The 20816-nt window shown below is 34.1% G+C and overlaps 1 protein-coding gene across 1 annotated transcript in view; it reads left to right on the forward strand.

The window, feature by feature from the left end:
• Positions 1-19775, forward strand: part of LOC104404866 (titin-like) — a gene marked incomplete at both ends in the record, with an annotated part of 35332 nt that extends 15557 nt beyond the window's left edge. Inside the window, 7 exons of the mRNA XM_010013399.1 lie at positions 4597-4677; positions 16808-16888; positions 17131-17211; positions 17495-17578; positions 17902-18018; positions 18757-19584; positions 19692-19775. Coding sequence (XP_010011701.1) covers positions 4597-4677; positions 16808-16888; positions 17131-17211; positions 17495-17578; positions 17902-18018; positions 18757-19584; positions 19692-19775 — 1356 coding nt within the window. The remainder of the gene's footprint in view (positions 1-4596; positions 4678-16807; positions 16889-17130; positions 17212-17494; positions 17579-17901; positions 18019-18756; positions 19585-19691) is intronic.
• Between the last annotated feature and the right edge of the window lie 1041 nt (positions 19776-20816).

The following is a 20816-nucleotide window of genomic DNA, read 5'->3' on the forward strand; positions in this document are numbered from 1 at the left end:
ATAAAACCTGAATGTATTCACACCTTAATCTTTTGGAATTTTTTTGCATTTATAGGGAATGGCTCCTTGCTATGCCTGAACAAACAAGCCACTTTGTAAAGCAATCAACAGAAGAGGAAAAATACCTTCCTCACCAAGCAATTCTTTTGCATTTAATTAGACCAGAGCTCTTACCCATTGTTAGCCAGTCACAAGGTTTTCTATATGTGCTCTCATCTTCATCTCCAGTTTTCTATACAAATCTTTTTTTATCAGATTCAGGGCTCTTGATCTATTACTGAGGTAGTGCAGTGTCACTGCTCTGGAGTGGGGCTGGCACAGAGAACAGTGGGATTTAATGATTTTGTAGTTTGATGAATTTAGATTTTGAGTTCTGCCCTTCAGCAAGTTTAACTTCACTGCTGGCAGCAATGGATGAAGCAGGAATCATATCAGCTTTTTATATTGGGATCTTGAAATGTTTGCTGTCATTTAATTGAAAAGCGGCCTAATGGCTTCCATAATTACATGTCCAGTGTCACTAAACGCACTTGTCTTTCACATATAAGCTATATATTTGCAAGATATGTTTCTTTGTTTCTTGGCAAGAATATTTTTGCTTTTAAACAACACTTTTAACAATTCTTAAATGTAAATATACTGTATCTTTTAAGTGCCAGATGTACCTGAGAGGGCTATCATAGAAGAAAGAACTTCTCCTCCTAAAAAACTGGCAAGACTACCAGCCAAAGGTATACCGGATAGGGAATTGAAATATGTTATAAATGTGGTTTTTTGTGTCTTGTATGTTCCATGTACAGAGAATACTGATTTGTTTTCTATGTAATATTCTTCCTTTGATTTAATTCTTATTTGGCAATGCCTTGTGATCCTTATTATTAGTAAGATTTATGTGATAAATTTTAAGATTCTTTTACTTGGTATCTTTTTAAGTGCCTGAAGTACGCAAGACAGTTGTCCGAAAAGAAAAAGTGTATGTTGAAGTTCCTCAGTATGAAGAGGAAGAAGAGATTCCAAAATATGAAGAGGAAGAAGTCACCAGATATGAGAAGGAAGTAATCCATTACAAGGAGGAAGTCCACCATTATGAAGAAGTTAGTCATTTTGAGGAGGAAGTTCCTCAGTATGAAGAGGAAGTTCCTCAGTATGAAGAGGAAGTTCCTCAATATGAAGAGGAAGAAGTCACACATTATGAAGAAGAAGCTGCTTATTATGAAGAGGAAGTTCCTGAATATGAGGAGGAAGAGCCAGAAATTCCACAGTATGAAGAGGAGGCTCGACTACCAGTTAGAGGTATACTTTAATTTTAGGATTTTTATGAGAAAAAGTAATATCTTTCAATTCTGTTAGTATAACAAAATTTTGGTTTAATATGTTCCAGTATGCTTTACAATGTACCTTTCTTCAAGATGTTTAATATTAGTATATAGTATAGAAAAATGTGTGATGGCTGTATGTCTATTCTTTACTACTACCTCTACAAATTTAAACGTTCCATGTCATACATGTTCATTCCTCTTTCATATGAAGTCTGTATAACAACCAAGAAAATTTAACTGAACTTTATTTCGTCCTCTTCTGGGGTCCAATTTTGTTATCAGACTGTGCTTGAAATACTTAAAAACGGATATAAGAATTCTGCAACTACAGACAAAAAATATGTTTATCTTAAAAATAGGTAGGGTAATTGAAAAATATGTGATTTACAAACACAAGCCACATGGACTTCCTCTGAGAAATATTCAAAAACCCTATAGTTGCTGGTTATTTATTTCTTCAAGGGAAAAATATATTTTCAGGGAAAGCAAAGATATAAAAGTCCTATTAAATTGCCATATTTAAATAATCTTAGGTTTAGGTGTTTTCCTTAGGAAGAATTTTATTTGGTACTGGTGTAAATTTTTACCATTGTTAGTACAGGATGAACTAACTATTCACTACTTAGAAAGGACAACTATATCACCAAGATAAAACCTTTCTACATTGTAATATAAAGATTTCTGATTTCCCAAAATCACATAATCATCTAAGAGTATGTAAAGATGTATATTTTCCAGTACTGATCCAAATTGTTCCATAGTCTGTCTTCCCCAAAAAGAAGTTCAGAATTTTTTGACTAATTAAGGTATGCTAAAACTATATTTAAGATTGTTCGCAGTAGAATTTTGTCATATTGATTAGCACATTTTTCTTAGTAAAGAAAAGGCCAGGCTGTGCGCTGCAAAATTCAGGTTAATCCTGAACAGGAAGATTAGTTAGCTCAGAGCAAGTGGGATTACTCTCCTGTCATCATAAAACTTGTATGAATGTTTCTAGGTTTTGGAGCACAAAAAAAGTTTAAGGTACATTTTAGCTGAACTTTGCATCACTGCAGTTAAAAGGAAAACCTGTTGATTTCAGCAGAATCAAGGTTTTCTCCTTTTTCATTCAATTAAATCACTCTTAAACATTGTCATTACCCAGCAAATTGTGATATAAACAGGTAGGTACTTATAATGTGTCCATAGTTCTGTGTTTGAAGTAAATCAGCTGAAAAATTTGATGTGCTTGCTTTTTGCATGTAGAAAGCACTTGACAATTTCTGAGGAAGAAAATGTAATCAGCAGTTTCAGTACATATATGAAACTGGCTTATTCAACATGATCAGGCAACCTATTTCATGGCTGATAAAAGTTAGTATCATAGCTCTAGGGAAAAATAAGGAGAAGTAGTAAATCCACTAAATACCTAACACAGCAATTAAGTAGTCGTTTATTACATTGTTTGTAATGAACACCCAAAAACTGAAGGAAAAGTGAAATTGTGGTTTTGCAAGTTTCCCCACCATGATGCTTCATCATTTTTTTAATAGCGTGTTCTAAAAAGTTAAACTATGTCCTAACTCAATCTTTTGATCAGCAAATAAGCCCTTGAAGTTAAAAACATTTTTATTCGTGGCCTCAGTGGCTGAGCAGGGAGAATGGACATAATAGCAGTTAATACAACCTGTTTCTGATTTTATTTTCTCTTCGTGATCAAACCATGTTAAGTCATTCCTGTATGTTTTGGGTGTGTATTTGTGATGCTTGTTTGCATGTTATGTTCTTACTGGTTTAGAGGTAAATACCTAAAACATTAATGGTATCTTTCAAGTGCCTGAGGTTCCCAAAAAGCCTCCGTCAGAGGAAAAAATACCTACTCTGAAGAAAAAAGAAGTTCCTCCAGCAAAAGGTATATATAATTTCCTTATTTCAGCAGACATCCTCTGAATATGTAATTCACAGTATTTTTCAGATGTCTTACTTTATAATTTCTTTTTTCTATTTTTTTGGGAGGGGGCTCTTCATATTAAATATTTATCCTGCTGGGTTTTTTGTTTCATTTTTGTTCTGGATAACTTGTGGTTTATTTTTTAACCAAAATAATGTTTTTGAAGTGCCTGAGGTGCCAAAGAAACCTGTACCTGAAAAGAAAGTCCAAGTGCTGAAGAAGGAAGTTCCCCCAGTTAAAGGTATATGGACTTGTAATTAGCTGTGAACAGAAAGTTCTTCTAGACTTCATTTATTTTCTTACTTGTGTTAAACACTAGGATACTAAAAGGATTGTTGCTCTTAAGAATTGTGGTTCTCTGTATCTGTGTTTAATTGTTTGGTGTCACTGACATATATGTCATGGTGTTTTAGATTCTTATGTCAAGCTCAATTTACAATAATATCTTACTAAGTTCCAGAAGTGCCTAAGAAACCTGTTCCAGAAGAGAAAAAGGTTCCTGTTCCTGTACCAAAAAAGAAGGAAGTTCCACCAGCCAAAGGTATATCAGCTCTTGACTGAATGTGTTAAAAAAAAATATTTAAAAAATTGGTCTTTGTTTATCTTTCCTTTTTAATGTAATATAGAGTGAATAGTTTTCTGTTCTTGACAGTTCTTTATCATTCCACTTTATTAATTCATATAATTTTTCTTTACCTTATGGTTCGAAAATGAAATTCTTAAACTGCAACAATATTTTTAAAGTGCCTGAAGTACCAAAGAAACCTGTGCCAGAAAAGAAGATACTTGTCCCAGTGCCTAAAAAAGTGGAAGAACCTCCACCAGCCAAAGGTACACTAGTTTCTGGTTCAACTGCATAATTCTAGTTTTGCTTCTTCAGCTTTAGAAGACTGCAAGTAACAATCCCACTCCTTGTCCTAGTGTGTTTGACCCACTCATAGACCTGTCTATGACCAGACACTGTATTGTGGCTGTTTCTGCCAGTCATGGGTGCTATGCTTACTGTATGCTTTGAAAAATTCTGTGTCTTGTATCATCTCCGTCTTTGGATCTTTTATATCTAAATTATTTAAAATTGATGATTCAAAACCAGATGACTCAAAAGATAAACAATATACCTAAACAGTCAGACTTCACCCTTAGCCTTATAATGCCAATTTGTATTTCTGTAGTCTGTATGTTTGTAAGTTTACATCTCTGCCTAAATCTGTGGATAAAAATCAATGTTATCTTTCATACATAATTGAAGTTTACCATATTCGTGTACTTGTCTTAATATCAGTTATTCATTTATCATGCTTTATGTAACCTTGAAAATTAATTTCTTAAACAAAAATGTCTTTAAAGTGCCTGAAGTGCCCAAGAAAGTTCCAGAAAAGAAAGTACCTATCCTTGTACCTAAAAAGCCAGAACCTGCACCAGCCAAAGGTATCTTTTCTTATAACTGAACATATGGATGATGCTTTTTATTGTTTCTATATGTTTGTTGTTACAATTTGAAGTATCATAGCAGTTTGTGGCAAACATACTTGCTAACTCACTCTTTAGCTTCTGTGTAAGTTGTCTCTCAGTTTCTGATGTTGTGCCTAAGTTTTCAACAATTAAATACTATCTTGAAGTGCCAGAAATACCAAGACCTCCTCCTGAAGAGGTACCTATTTTTGTTCCTGAAGAGGAGGAAGAGGAAGCTGTTCCAGAGATACCAGCAAAAGGTACACCATTCCTTCTTGAAAATGATCATACAGCTTTATTCATTCATTAGAAGATTTTCATCTCTATTGATTAAGATGGATGTAAATCTTAATTATCTTTCTGAGGGGAGATTTCTTCTTATTGGTTGTTGTGACTTTGTTCCATGGTTTCAGTAGTTTTCATGCTTTAAAAGTAATCAAAAATTTCTTATCAAAATAATATCTTTAAAGTGCCAGAGGTGCCCAAGAGAGCTGCCCCAGAAGAAAAAGTACCTGTTACAGTTCCTAAAGCAAAGAAAATTCCACCAGCTAAAGGTATATCATAGTGCTGTGTATGCAGATGATTCCTCTCCCTTATATATTGGTATTTCAGCTGAATCTCATTATAAAAATTAATTTATACTCATGTAAAGCCAGATCTTTGGTTCTAGCACCCTGCTGCTCCCCTGCAGTGAGCAGTACTAGGTCTCAGGCAGTGCTTGGTTGTCTATTTTTTTATTGGCTTCAGTGGACTGAGAATCAGGCCTTGTTTTCCATTTTAAGTGGCTGCTGTGAATGAAATAATTTATTGTGATATCATTACCCAGAACATATTTTTAAACTAATTTACATTTTATTTAAACAAAATACATGGAATAATATTTTATTGGCCTTTACCTAGAAATTTGTCTATTCAGGAAGATCATTCTGAATACGTACCTTGAGACTATGCTAAAATCACAAGCCTATTAGCTAAACTTATATAAAAATAAAATAAAATCACAACTGACCATATGAATAGCCAGAAAATATGCCCTGAATGTGAAATTCAGAGTGGAGGTAGACTATCACAGAGCCTACCATTTGGTGCTGAGGAAATTCTACCTCAGCAGCTGAGTTTTTTAGAAAAGAATTGCAAAGTACACACTGAATGTTTTTTAGGTAAAAAATTAGATGCTAATAATCCTCTACAACCTTTTTTTGGTAGCATATCTTTCTAATATTTTCCATTGTCAATGGCACTGTGTAATTAAGAATTGGGTAAAAGAGCCAGTCTTCGTATAATCCTAATAACCTAGTTGTAATATGCTGTTTTGAGGGAGTGAAAAATAACTAATAGTTTCCCTTATCTTTATTACTATTGTTACTTTAAAGTTGGTGTCCTTGTGATTTATGTTACTAATTTCCTTTTGTGATGTTGTGAAAGTAAAGTTCTTAAAATAATATCTTTAAAGTGCCTGAGGTGGCAAAGAAAGTTGTGCCTGAAGAAAAGGTTCCCATTTTTGTTCCTGAGGAAGAAGAGGAAACTATTCCACAAGAAATCATACCAACAAAAGGTACATGATCTTTTCTTGGAAGGCACTCACGAGATCTTTTGGGTTCCTTAAAATTAATCTTTATTTCTTGTTCTATGTTATATGTAAATTTTTTATGACCTTTTTGGGGAGCTTGTAACCTTGTTTCATGTATTCTTATGCTTTTAATGCTGTGAAAGTAACTTCAAAATGTGTTTGCAAAATAATATCTTCAAAGAGCCAGAGGTTCCTAAGAAACCTGTCTCAAAAGAAAAAATACCTGTACCTACTCCTGAGAAATGGGAGCTTCCTCCAGCAAAAGGTACATAAACTAATACCTAGGAAAACAATGTGTTGTTATTGTCATTCAGTGTCTCTATTTCTTTTATTTGTTATTTGTGTTAGTTTTCTGTTCCCCATGTCTTTCTGTATTGATGTCTCAGAGTGATTGCCAAATTCCTAGCAAAAAATAAGCTCTGAAATTATCTGACTTGTTCAAAAAGTCTGCCTACAGATATCAAGTGTCTTTTGGTTTTATTTCTCTTTCATCTTCTTTAAAACATTTCAATATATTCTGCAGATCAGTTCTTACTTCAGTAAGTCTGTTTGTATGTTTTCTGTTGTCTTTCTTATACTACTTGTGGATGATATTCTTAAGATAAAATAATGTCTTTAAAGTGCCTGAGATGCTTAAGAAACCTGTTCCTGAAGAGAAAGAACCTGTTCCTAAAAAGGTGCCAGCTCCACCAGCCAAAGGTATTGTAATCTGCAAATACTGCTATCATTAATAGATAATACTCTTCATACAAGTTGAGTTTAGTAAGGGACAATTTAGTATGTTTGTCTTGTATTATATGTCACCATACTATTTGTTTGTTTGTAAGTTTCTGTTCTGCTGTTTGTAAGCTTCTGGGTTTGTCCATTTTAAAATTGCGCAAAAAACCCGCTAAAGATAGGTTCTATCTTTAAAGTATCCAAGATGCCTAAGAAGGTTGTTCCTGAAGAGAAGGCACCTGATGCCCCCCCTGTAAAAGTGGAGGTTCCAACTGCAAAAGGTATATGTACTCTTGGTTATTATTAATATTTATGCTAAAAAGACTCTTGACTTTATTCTTTCTAACTTTGTTCTTTGCTGTTTGAGAATTCTGCTTGAATTTATGTTAAAAGTCTTCATTATCAATGTTTGCATTGTAGAACTATAAAGCTCTGTTTCTTGTGCTTTACTTACTTATTCTGCTTTAAGGTGGGGTTTATTTTCTAAATTCCTAAAAAAAATCCATGTCTTTAAAGCCCCTGAGGTGCGTAAAAGAGCTGTTGCAGAAGAGAAAGTGTCAGCTGTTGTGTCCAAACCCAAAGAACCAACACCAACTAAAGGTACAGATATATTTCTTTTTAATCCTCCCAAAGATTTGTTTTTCCTCATAATTTCTAAAATCTTCTATAATATATATTGTTTCAGAACCATGTTCTGATATTTTAATGTAACTTATGCTTGTGGTGGTTATATACATTTTATGTTTGATGTGTATAGTCTTGACCAACTTAAAAAATAATAAAAATTAATAATTGTAAGCTAGTAACAATAATACTTTTTCTAAAGTGCCTGAGGTATCCAAGAAACTTGTCCAGAAAGAAAAAGTCCCTGCTCCTGCTCCTGCAGTGGAGAAATATGAGCATACATATGAAGAGTATGAGAAGTTTGAGACATACGAGAGTATAGAAGAGTTTGAGGATGTTCAGGAAGGTGAAGAAATCGAGGCATATGAGGAACCTGAAGAACCTGAGAGATATAAGGAGTTTCAGGAACAGGAATATGAAGAAGAGGCTGAGGAGAAAGAAGATTTCTATGAAAAGTATGAGTTTAAGGAGACGGAAGAGATCTATGAGAAATATGAAGAAGTGTATGAAGAGGCTTATGAAATCCCACCTGCTATAGGTACATCAAGTAATGATTTCTTTATTCTTACAGTTTTTGACTTCCAAGTTACTGCTTAAGCCTCCTTTGGGTGTTTATTTATATTTTTTCCCATCTGTAGTTCTATGTGTGTCTGTTGCTGGTAATGATAAATCCAGTCAAAGTTTGTTTTTCTACTATTCCTTCCTAAGTAATTCTTCCCTTCAGAGTAGAATGGGAGGATTCCACATCTGACTGCCAAGCGTGAGCTAGTATAGATATGTCACAAGCAAAGTCAATGATAATTTTCTGATGCAGTTCAGCTTCAGCCTGAATTAAATATTTTTGTGCATCAATCTTTGTTTCTTTTGCCCAGTTTAGCTTCTGCTAGTTACAGAGATATTAAAACTCATATTGGATCTTCCTTCTCATAATTTAAATTTATGACCATAAGATCCCTCATACCAAACAGAAAGTGCATCTAAAATGTACCAGAAAGATTTGCACTGCTATTGCTAGCTTTCATTGCTCAGGAACTCTGAAATAAGTGGCTGTTCACTTGTCTCTGCGTAAGTGATGAAATGGCTCCTATACAAATGAGTGATTGCTCTGCTTGCTGTCATTGTATCCATTACAATTCCTCATAAATAACTTAAAATCCAAACTGAATTCTTTTTTAAGTGCCTGAGGTTCCTAAAAGACCTCTGCCAGGAAAAAAAGTGCCTGTTCCTGTTCCTACAAAAGAATCTCCACCAGCTAAAGGTACATCAGATAATAGAGAAATTTAAAAACAGACTTCTGCCTGACCCTCTGAATCCCTAAATCCCTAAATAATTTACCTATTCTGATTTGACTGCTAGACCCTTAACTTTCTTTTGCAGTGAAGTAAAGGGCAGGGATCAAATTACTAAAATATTAGTATCTCTTTAACAAATCAAAACTGAAACAGATTACTTCCTGTGGAAGAGGAAGCACAGGCAGGACTTGCAAGATTTAATTTTTGTTGTCACAATATAAGTGGCATTTTATAGTTAATCATTTAAACAAGCAGATGGATAACTTAATAAGTCTGTTGAGCTATAACACCATATAGTCAAACTCTAGTTTCCTACAGAATCCTAAGAAACTAGAACCTTCTTCAACCTAATGATGTGCTGGAGCACATACAGTCTTAATAGGTTTTCCCTATACCAGGATCTACAAGAAATAAATGTCATGAATACCTATTGTGAGTGGATGCTAGTAGACTTTCTGTACTAGTCTGGAGCTCTGTAATCTTCTGTTTAGAGCACTTACTTTGTCAGAAATCAGTTTTGTGCTAAATTTTATAATTATTTATTGTAAAAATTATCAGAATGAAATCAGTGGGAAAGGTGGGGGGGGTTCAGACAAGACTTCGAGTTTGTTAGTCAAAAATTGATGCAAGAGTGGTCTTTTTCATTCAGTGAATACTGAAGACTCTAGCTATGTGAATCAAGCAAAATAGTTGGGTGGCCTGCACGGTCACCACTCAGTAGCAATTGAAGACACTGTATTTAGTATTTTGCTAATTTTTCTGACTCTTTCAATTTTTTGCTTTTTATTCAACTTGTATTCTTACATAACATTCATATTGCAAAAGTTCTAAAAAAAAAAAAAACCCTATGTCTTTAAAGTGCCAGTGGTGCCGAAGAAACCTGTTCCAAAAGAAAAAGTACTACCTGCTGTTCCTAAAAAGGAAATTACTCCACCAGGTAAAGGTATACTTCTTCTGCATTGTCCTCATGAATCATGACTTCTGGTTTCAGACTTTTGTCTTCATTATTTGTTGAGAAAGATGTATGTATATTTTATGTTTCCACAGCAGGTTTTTTTAGCTGTTTGTGACTGAGTCTTTTTTTGCCTGTTGGTTTCAAGTCATTTGTTGAAAATATGTGAGTCACTTTAAAAAAATGTGTGTTCTGTCATTAAGCTACACATGCAAGTAGTTCAGAAAGAAATAATATTTTTATTTCTTCTGAAAAGGAAGGAGATTCCACCAACCAAATCTATGGCCATCTTTCAAGAATGCTTTTTAATATGTTGTACTTTTTATATGTTATATGTCTAGTCTTCAAAATTAACATAGATGTTCTTTCAGGAATCATTTAATCCTTTGTTGTTTCATTAATCTTCATTGTTAGGTTTTTTCTTCTTCTTTCTGACTTCTTCCAAATAATTTTGAAAACCCTCAAATTATATCTTAAAGGGCAAGCCATTCTCAAAAAAGCAGTTCGTGAAGAAAAGAAACCTACACATACACCTGAAATAGAAGTTCCACCAATTAAAGGTAAAAGAACCTTGGATATGAAATTTTATGGAAAGGAAATATTCATGTCATTTTTCCAAACTAACATCTTCTAAAAATCATTCTCATATTCATTTTATCATTGCAAAAGTATCTAGTCTTTAAGTGTAGATTTGACTCTCAGCACTAAATTGAAAACTCTGAGACAAACATTTGTTTGCACATATCTGAAATGTTTGTCTCAGAGTTAGCACATTGATTTATGAATGAAAACATGCTGAGGAGGTATCACTCCTTACAGTACCAGTATGAAAACCTTCAGCACTTTTATGTTTGTACTGTAGTTGTGAATTTAGTTTAAATTAGGGTTTTGATGTCAATACATTGTTCATGATATTGGTGGAAAAGTAATAGGCTAAGAGCTAGTAAATTAAAACTATTAAAGCTGTTACACAGAAGGAAAAAGATGATGATACAGTAAGAAAAGCAAATGGGTTATGCTTGAGAGCAGAAACTATACATTTCTTCAGGTAATTGTTCCAGCAAGACAGTTCTAGAACTGTGTAATATTTCATTCTCGAAAAAGCACTGTATTTGGAACTTCAAAAGACCTTAGTTTTCTGGGTTTATTTCTGTTTGAGATTTTAAAAGTTGAAAATTATTTTGAGTTTACTAAAAGCAAGCTAATATCTTTTAAGTTCCTGAGTTTCATAAGAGAGCTGTTCTTGAAGAGAAAGTACCCACCATTATTCCTAGAGAAGAGGAGCCTCCTTTGTATGAAGGTACATCAGTGACACATCTACCAAGTAATAAATTGCAGGGACTATATCAGCTCATGCTCTAGATTGTTCTGTAAAATATGAGACACTTTGAACTTATTTTTTGCTTATTTAAGAGTAATTTCCATCCATGTCTATGAGACCCTCATTCCCCCTGAATGTAGTTATAGTTTAGAATTTTAAAAATGTTATTTTCTTCTCTAGTAATGGGAGAAAGAAGCATAAATCAGAGTGAAGCTAGGTTTCTGATCCAGGAAAGCACTTTAGCCAGATTAGACTGGAGAAATGAACTTAAGTAGACACTGGTTTAGAAGCCATCCAGAGTAACAATTAATTTTTGAGCTGGGATATACATAGTTCATGCCAGATAAGGACATGTGAAATTCAATTACAATTTCTGTTTAATACGTAGAACTAAGTAACAAGAAAATAAAATGAAATATTTCTGTAAACTTTTATCTTACTAACTGGGAATGGTTGCTTCTAGTGATAGTAGGTAAATGATCAGACTGAACTTAGATATTTAAATAACTTCATGTTCAATCAGCTGTCTGTCCATATACATGTCTGCACTTTTGCATTATGTCAATCTAGTATTGTCTTGTAAATAATGTTAAAATATGTAAAATAAACTAATATCTTTAAGAGCCTGAAGTTTATGGAGAAGTTCCAACAGAAGAAGAAGAAGCAGCCCCTGTTGTTATTCCTGGTCAACCAGAAGCTCCAACAGCTAAAGGTATACGAAGTATTCAAGCAATCTACAAAAAAACACATTCCCTACAAGTTAGCTCTTCATCTTCATCATTAGATCCATGTGTCAATCTGTTATTTAATGTGTTCATTCTGATATTTTCTTAGCTGTTATGCGTCTGGCATTGCTTTTTTTGTTCTTTATATTCTTTAAAAAATGTATTATCTTTTAAGTACCTGCAGTGACAAAGAAAAGTGTCGCACTGAAGAAAATACCTGCTGCTGTACCTACAGAAGAAGCTCCTCCAGCTAAAGGTACATGAGCCCTAAATGGAGTTTTTCTAGCCTCTTTCAAAAGTGAGGTACAAACTGAGAAATCCAATGTTTGGTTTTTTTAACATGAGCAGGTGCTATATATACTGTTTTATTCCATTTGATCTCTTGTAAGAGTAAATTTTGTCTCTTTCCTTGATTGTTTTTGTCTTAGAAAGAGAGTATACATACAGATAAATCAGGGATTAAAACTGATCATTTATGTTCATCTAATGAACAATTATTAAGACAGAAAAATTCAGCATTCAGGAAAACAAATGCAAGGAACATTTTCCACAAGTTCTTATTTTTGTCTTGTGTTAGCGACTGCTCAAACAGTTTGATACATTCTGCACCAAGAATTTAAAAACAAAAAAGAAGGAGAAAGACAAATATAAAGAAAATACAAAAAAAATCTAGTAGACAGGAAATTCATCGCAGGGCTTTATATTTTTTTTACTTCTTGTCTCATGTTCTATTTCCCAAAATACTTTCTCTGACAATATATTTTTAAAAAGCCCTAAAAGGTTATGGCAGAAGCTTGTTTGCAGAAGCACTCTGCAGTCACGTCAGGGGTTTTAATAAATTCAGGATTAAGGTAAGACTTTAAATAGGACAAAATACAAAGCCACATTTTTTTAATATAGAAACATAGGTTTTTTTAATAAAATTCTAAATGTTTCAAACATCTATGGAATTCTTCAAACTCCATCGATATTTGAAACGTACTATTTAGTTAATGGTAATGCAGTTTTGTCTTGCTTTTATAGGTAAATAATTTTTTTTTTTAAAAAAGAAAATCCTTTAAATTGCCGTAGTTCTTAAAGAAAGGAAAAAACCCCAAACCTAACTGCCGTCTTTTGAGCAAAGATTTTCCCATAGGTATTAGGAAATAGAAAAGTAGTGAACTCCAAAAAGTGAAGTTCTTGAGCTGTATTCACAGGTTAATACCATGTATTTTCATATCATTCCAGTACAACTTTTTACTATTTTACAAGACTATACTACTTATTTCCTTGCTCAAATTTCTAAAATAAACCAATATTTTTAAGTTCCTGTAGTACAAAAGAAAGCTGTCCGCAAAGAAAAAATACCTCCTGCTCTACCTAAAGAAGAAGCTTCACACATTGAAGGTACAATAAATTTTGAGTAAGATTTGAAGTATAAAAAAATATGTTTTCATATATAAACCTCTCATTATTTTGAAAACATTCTGCCTACCATAAAGTTTAGTTAGCAGCTTTTGTTAGCTGCAACAGTATAAAATTAATTCATTTAAAAAAATCGTCTGTAGGTTTTTTCAAGATGAAAATTAGCTTTTTGTACAAGAGATAAGTGCAATGGACTCTGGCATTTGGGATCAGTCTGAGGGGGAAAAAGAAATACAGAAAATGTAACAGAGCTTAGATAGACAGGGCCTGTCTCTGCACTCAAGGAAGCAGCCAAGTTTAGGACATAGAATCATAGGATGGTTTGAGTTGGAAGGGACCTTCAAATGTCATATAGTCCAAACCCCCTGCAATGAGCAGGGACATCATCAAGTAGATCAGGTTGCTCAGAACCACATCCAGCCTGACTTACCACATATCACACATCTTTCTCCTGGCAAGCTGCAGAGGTTAGATCAGGGTAGAATCAGAGATTTTTTTCTTCCTTCATTTGAAAGCATGCCAGTTTAGAAGGTAAATATAACACAGACCCATGTATCTTTAGATTAGCTTGAATATTTGATTGCGTTTGTTCTTTATCTTTCACACTGTTGTTTTTGGAAGATATTCCCAGTTAATTTAAATATTTAAACTAATATCTTTCAAGTACATGAAGTTTACGAGGAGATGCACATAGAAGAGGAAATTTCTACTGTTCATAGAAAAGAGAAGGCTCCAGCACCTAGAGGTATATGTCTTCTTCATAATCTCTTCTTCATCATCTCTTCTTGCAATTTGCAAAGTCGTGAACTCCAGGAAAATTATTCTTGCTCATTATTTAGTTCTTATTCAGTGTAATTAATTTCTATGTTCATTTTTTTAATATGTTTAGTACCTATAGTACCAACATTTACTTACAAACCTGGGATTTCTTAAGACTTGTCTTTCTATTCTATATAAATTCTTAAAATGAACTAATATATTTAAAGTGCCCACAGTCATTAAGAAAACTGTTCCCGAAGAAAAAGTGCCTATTGCTGGGCCTAAAAAAGCAGAACCTATTCCTGTGCCTAAAAGACCAGAACCTCCACCATCTAAAGGTACTTTGATAGCCAAATAGAACTGAGGTCTTTTGATATTAAACATCTTTTCTGTTCTTACATCATTTCTGTTTTAATAGTTCATCTATGTCAGATTTGTGGCATTTATGTTGTATATGTCCCTTTTCCTGTTTCTTAACTTGTCTTTAAGTTATAACATGGAAATTAAAGTCAATAAATATCTTTTAAAGTGAATAAAGTGAATTTCCCAATAAAACTATTTCTGAGAAAAAAAGCCAGAAGCTCCACCTGCCAAATGTGTGGGTGAACATATCTTTTCCTTCTCCTTTCTTCTGTCCTTCGTTTTGTCATTGTCAAGTCATTAAAAATTAGTTGAATTTGTTTATTTCTTCTACCCAAGAGTGATCTGTTGTGATCCACAGAAATTGTAACAGAAACTAGTCAAAGGGACTAAAAATAAAGAAAACTACTTAAGTCAACATGCAGTGAGATTTACAGAACAAATGATTTCACTACATGGGTGTTTATAGGTACTGTAAACAGCTTCAGAAATTATATCAATACTCAAGCAAGAAGTATATATGCTTTCTCTTTCACTTTGCTTATGTTAAACTTAGAGGTCAATTGATTTAATTTTGAATTGAAATAGCATTAGGCACAGGAACCAGTTGTTACACATATTTCAGAAATCTGCCTGAACTAGCAGTTTGCATGGCATGTCGCCACTGCATGATGAAAGATCCCCAGCAATTTGCTTCAAACTGCTGTTTTCCAGAGGGATAGAACCATAGAGACTTTTGAGAACATGTGACTGTTGTCAGAGTATCCTTATTCATCTTACTTGTTTTGTCTTATTTCTTTGTATTGTATGTTGTTTTGTTGCATTTTTTTTTTTAATTCTTAAAAGTACACTAACATCTTTAAAGTGTGCAAGGTACCTAGGAAATCTGTCTCAGAAGAAAAAGTAAATGGTGCTGTGCCTAAAAAGCCAGGAGTAACGCCACCTAAAGCTTATATGTCAATAATGCTGACTCTCTGAGGAGGAGACTTCTCTTTCTCTTCGGCAGTAGGTTTACAGCAGATGAAAAATATTACCTTTTATTTCTTGTTTATAAAATATCCTGGTAGTATGCAATACTATACAAATTTTTTTGCATGACATCTCTTTTTGTATCTGGTGTTACATTTCTTTCTGATATGCTTCTTGTGAGACTCTTCTAATAATGTATTTTTAAATGCCTTAAGTATAACAAATATGGATGCTGTTTTCTTTAAAGTGCCAGAGGTGCCAGAGAAAATTCCAGAAGAGAAAGTGCCTGTTGCTGTGCCTAGAAAACTGGAACCACCAGCAGCCAAAGGTATGTTGCACAACAGATAACTAAAATTTGGAAGAGAAAAAAATTTCTGCCTTGATTGTGCAGATTAGTTTTTTGATTATCTGTCTTGTCCTATTACTTTTACTTTCCATGCCTACAGTTCTATATATGCTACAGTTTTGGAAATGCTTCTTTTTGAATCATTGCTGTAATCAGTGTACCAGTGTGTTTGTTAGAAATATTGATGTGACTGGGCAGAGATGGGACTGATACTTGAGAACTCAGCAGAAATCTTAAAGAGAAGAAAGGACTTCTGTGATGTGAATTACTCCCAACTGACAGTGAAAAATTAGCCCCAAACAGAGTTTAATAATTTCAAAGTATGGAATAAGTGACAGAGATGTTGAACACAGGAGAAAACCCTCTGTGCATAGATGAAAAATTGATACCAAGAAGTAATCATGCATAGAACAATTTGGCAAGGAATACAGAATGGTCAATGGCAGCCTTAGTCAAATGGAGATTTGGGAAGTGGTTGAATAAAATGAAAAAATAATGTAATGTAGAAGAAGAAATTCCAAAAGTCTCAGAGTTGTTTCTTCAGACTTTTCAGAGACATTAAAAAAAACCCAAAGAACATGTAAAATCAATGGCTCCATTAAAAACCTCCTTACTTTGCAATTTCTAGTGAAAAGTTTTGAACATAGCTGTAAAATTCCAACTGAAAATAATCTCTTTCTTTAAAGTGCCTGATGCACCTAAGGAAGTAGTTACAGAAGAGAAAATCAAAGCTGCTGTGCCTAAAAAAGCGGAAGAACCACCAGCTAAAGGTACTTGTAATTACTAAAACCATGGCAACAATTTGTATTACTTTCAGTGATAAGACATTTTGATACTATTTGCCCATCTTTCTATCTTTTAAACTGCCATTTTTAAAATTATTTTTTGGAAGCAGCCTCTTTACTCCCCTCAAATGACTCTCAGTCAAGATTGGGAGCCTTATTTGGTAAAGATTCTTATGTTTAATTCATGTTACTTGGTGTCCTTTTTGTTTGCTTCTTTTTCCACTTTAAGGTTATTTAAATTTCCTTATATTCTTAGTATTAACATCATTGTTAATTTTCAAGTGCCAGAAGTGCCCAAGAAAGTCACAGATGAGAAAATACCAGTGGTGGAGCCTAAGAAACCAGCAGTTCGACCAGCTAAAGGTACTTGACATTGTGGCAAAATTAACAGAATCAAAAATTTCACTCTTCTACTGTTTTAACACTATAGAAGATAGTACCCAAGACCTCTGTTAGAGGTCTTCAATTATCAAAGGTTTTTCGAGTCAAGAAATGTGTGAAAAAAACACAGCTTGTTGTTTGGTGTTCTCGCTAATATTGTTCTGCTGTTATGCTTTCATGTTGCTTATGAAATTCTTATAGTAAAATTCTTAATATTTTTCAAGTGCCTGAGGTACCACAGAAAGTGATCCCAGAAGAGGTTTCAGTTAAAGTACCAAAGAAACCAGAACCTCCACCAACTAAAGGTAATTGCCGTATGTAATTAATGAAAGAAAATCCATTTTAATATAATGGTAGTTTACTTTTACTATAACTGTTCTATAGAATATTTTTGTTGTTTAAATTGTAGTTTTTGCATATGTACCTCAGTGAGACATCAAAAACTATTTTCTGTAGGCAAACAAAAAAGTTAATATACACATCCAAAACCATTCATGCTTTTGCTGTCCCTGAGATTTACTTTTCCTTAGTGTCTTAAAGCTGCAGACATATGCTTGAATTTCATAAAATTAATTAATTTCTTTAAAGTGCCTGAGGTGCCCAAGAAAGTTGTTTCTGAAGAAAAAGTACACATTGAAGTTCCTAAAAAACCAGAACTTCCACCAACTAAAGGTAATTTTCAATACTGATAAAATTGCACAGAAATGTTAATGTTTCTCTAAATATTCTTTTTAAATTTGTGTTATCTCTTTTTTATATTCTAATATTTATAAATGCTATGGATTGTGTTGTTGTCTTCACTTTCGAATAGCTCCCAGTAAGCAAAAATGGCTATAAATGGTGTGCATCAAGCAATTTGAAAAAAACGCAGACTATTTATTAGGAGTATTTTTTTTTCTGATTCTGTTTAATGATTTTCCTCTTGGAGCTATTGTTGCCTTTTTAATTCCTATTCTTCAAATTCCTGAAAATAAACCAAACAAATATCTTTAAAGAACCTGAGGTGCTGAAGAAAGTTGTTCCAGAAAAGAAAATACCTGTGCCTAAAGAACCAGAACCTGTGGTTGTCCCAGAACCAGAGGCTGCACCTGAAGAACCAGAACCTGAAACAGGTAAATCTCAACACTCATAAAATAACAAAAGCAAATCCTCTTTTCTTTAAACTTTGATCTTCCAGGCCTTCACTTTTCTGAGATTCTAAATTATACCTGTTCTATGTATCTGCATGTGTGTATGAAATAGACATACATGCGTCTTTTTGAAGAATAGTGACAAATCTTAGATGCCTAAATTGCCTGTATCTTAAACTTTAATTCATCTTACTATTTTAGATTATTCTTACTGTTCTATTACTTGGGTTCATGAAAACAACCACAACCAATATGTTTAAAGTGATGATAGTAGAAGAAAAGAAGGTACCCATTCTAGTAGCCAAGAGCAGAAGATATCAACATAATTTAAATACCAGAAGCTTTACCAAGAAAATGTGTATGTCATCACTGCTAATTCTTGAAAGAGTCTTATTATAAGAGTCTGCTTATCGCCTGCGATGTTATTAATATCTTTTGTCCTGTCCATTCTTGTTTATAATTATCATAGCTTAAATTATACTGTCAGTATACATATACAGGGGCATGAGGCTTGGTGTGTGTGTGTATTTTTGAGAGAAAAGGAAGAGCCAAAATGTGGTATATACATCATTACAAAGGCCAACATAAATGGTTGATACCTGATATGTTTTTAATGTTTTCATTACAATTGTGCAATTATGTTTTATGATTCACTTAAATTTGGTATGCTTGTCAGTGCAGTTGTTAAATTTAGAACTAATATCTTTTATGTACATGAAGTGGCCAAGACAACTTTTCCAGAAAAGAAAGTACCTCTTCCAGTTTCACAAAAAACAAAGCCCACTGCAGGACCCCCAGAACAAAAGCCTCAAGAGGTAAAACCTCAAGAACCAGAACCTGCTAGAGTGGCCCGGAAACAAAAGCCTGTTGTGGAACCCCAAAAAACAGAGTATGTTGTGGCATCTGAGGAGCCTAAGACTGTTTTGGCACCTCAAGCAACAGAATATGTTGTGGCATTCCAAAAAGCAGAGCGTCTTGTGATGCTTGAGAAAGAAGAGTTTATTGTGGTACCTGAAGAACCCAAGCATGATGTGGCATACCAAAAAACAAAGCATGGCATGATGCCCCCAGAAGAAAAGCCTCTTGTGGAACCCCAAAAAACATTCATGGCCCCTGAGGAACCTGAGCTCATTGTGGCACCTAAGGAGTCAGACACAGTTGCATTAACCCAAAAATCAGAGCATTTTGTGGTGCCCCCCCAAAGAAAATCTTTTGTGCCATGCCAAAAAACAGAGCTTGTTGTAGCAACTGAAGCAACAGAGTTTGTTGCAGATTTCCAAAAATCAGTGCATATTGAAGAGTCCAGAAAATCGAAGCATGTTGTGGCAGCTGGCAAGCCAGAACCTGTCATGGTGCCTGAGGAACCAGAACCAGTTTTAGCACCCCAAAAGCTAAAGCCTTCTACAGCACTTCAAAAACCAAAGCCTGAAGTGGCATCTAAAGAACCAAAGCCTCTTCTGGCACCTGAGGAACCACCACCAGCCAAGTTGACCGAAAAGCAAGAGAGTGTTGCTCTACCTAAAATACGAGCAGCTGCACAGCCTAAAGGTACCTCTTATGAATAGGATCTCTTTTCCTTCTCTTGAGTATATTATGTTTCACTGTTAGTTTTAAAGCTTAATACAAACAACTAAAAGTTACTAATATCTTTAAAGAGTATGCAATGCCAGAAAAGGCTGTCCCAGAAGAGAAAATTCCTGTAGCTGTTCCTGAAAAGTCAGAACCTCCATCAGTCAGAGGTACATGTTAGCACAAATATATGATAAACACACCTAATCTTCTTCTCTCATTATCTTAACTTGTGCTCTGTCTGTCACTTCAAATCTAGGGTTTTAAATTATGCCTGCTAAACAAATTGCACAGAGTATGAGTGTGTACCAAGTTCTTACTTGAGAACACGTCTATTGTCCTGTGTGTTTCAGTCTTTGTACTTACGTTCAGTTGTATTGTACTTGTAAAATTAAATGCACTAATATCTTTGAAGTGCATGAGATGCCTGAAATGGGTGTCCCAGAGGAGAAAGAGCACATTGTTTTACCTAAAAATGCAGGAGCTTCACCTACTAAAGACACATAGCACCATGATTAACATCATAATGAAGGTTGGTTGGTTGGTTTTAATTAATCTCATTTTAAATTGTCCTTTCACCATATAATCTGATATCTAAAATGTGAGAGAGATGTACCAGAAAATAATTGCTGTGCAGGGGTGTTAAATGTTTCCTCAACTAAAAGCATCCAAACATTCATTATACTGCTTTTTTTTTTTTTTTTTTCCCTGGCACATTCAAAAAGCTCAGGGCATACGATTTGATTTCTTAGACCATAGCAATAAATCAAGCAGGTATGATGAACTCTTGTTAACAATCAATGCCAAAACATTTTGGACACTAAACAAGAGAATGGATGCATAAACTGTTGTTCACATTATTAGTAGGGATGGTTTAAGACATAGTTCACTGGGACTTGGCAGGTTTGTGGTTGAACATGATGATTTAAAAGATCTTACCCAACCTAAATGATTCTGTTTCTATGTCTCTGTTTCAGCAGAGGACCAGTTTCTGTGAATAGAGCAAAATAATTGCAAACATCTTCATGTACGGGTCACGGGTAGCATCATGAAGCAGAATCTTTTATTTAAATGGTTAATTATAATTTGCCTGTATTTTGGTCATATGTCAACATTCTCCATTCTGTGATTTGCACAGTTTTCACATAGAATGAGTAGCTCCAAAGACCTGTGAAGTTCCTGTGAACAACATTCACTGAACTATATAAGGG

The sequence above is a fragment of the Nestor notabilis genome, unplaced genomic scaffold (genome assembly GCF_000696875.1).
Source record: "Nestor notabilis isolate BGI_N333 unplaced genomic scaffold, ASM69687v1 scaffold14414, whole genome shotgun sequence".
Taxonomy (NCBI): Eukaryota; Metazoa; Chordata; class Aves; order Psittaciformes; family Psittacidae; genus Nestor; species Nestor notabilis.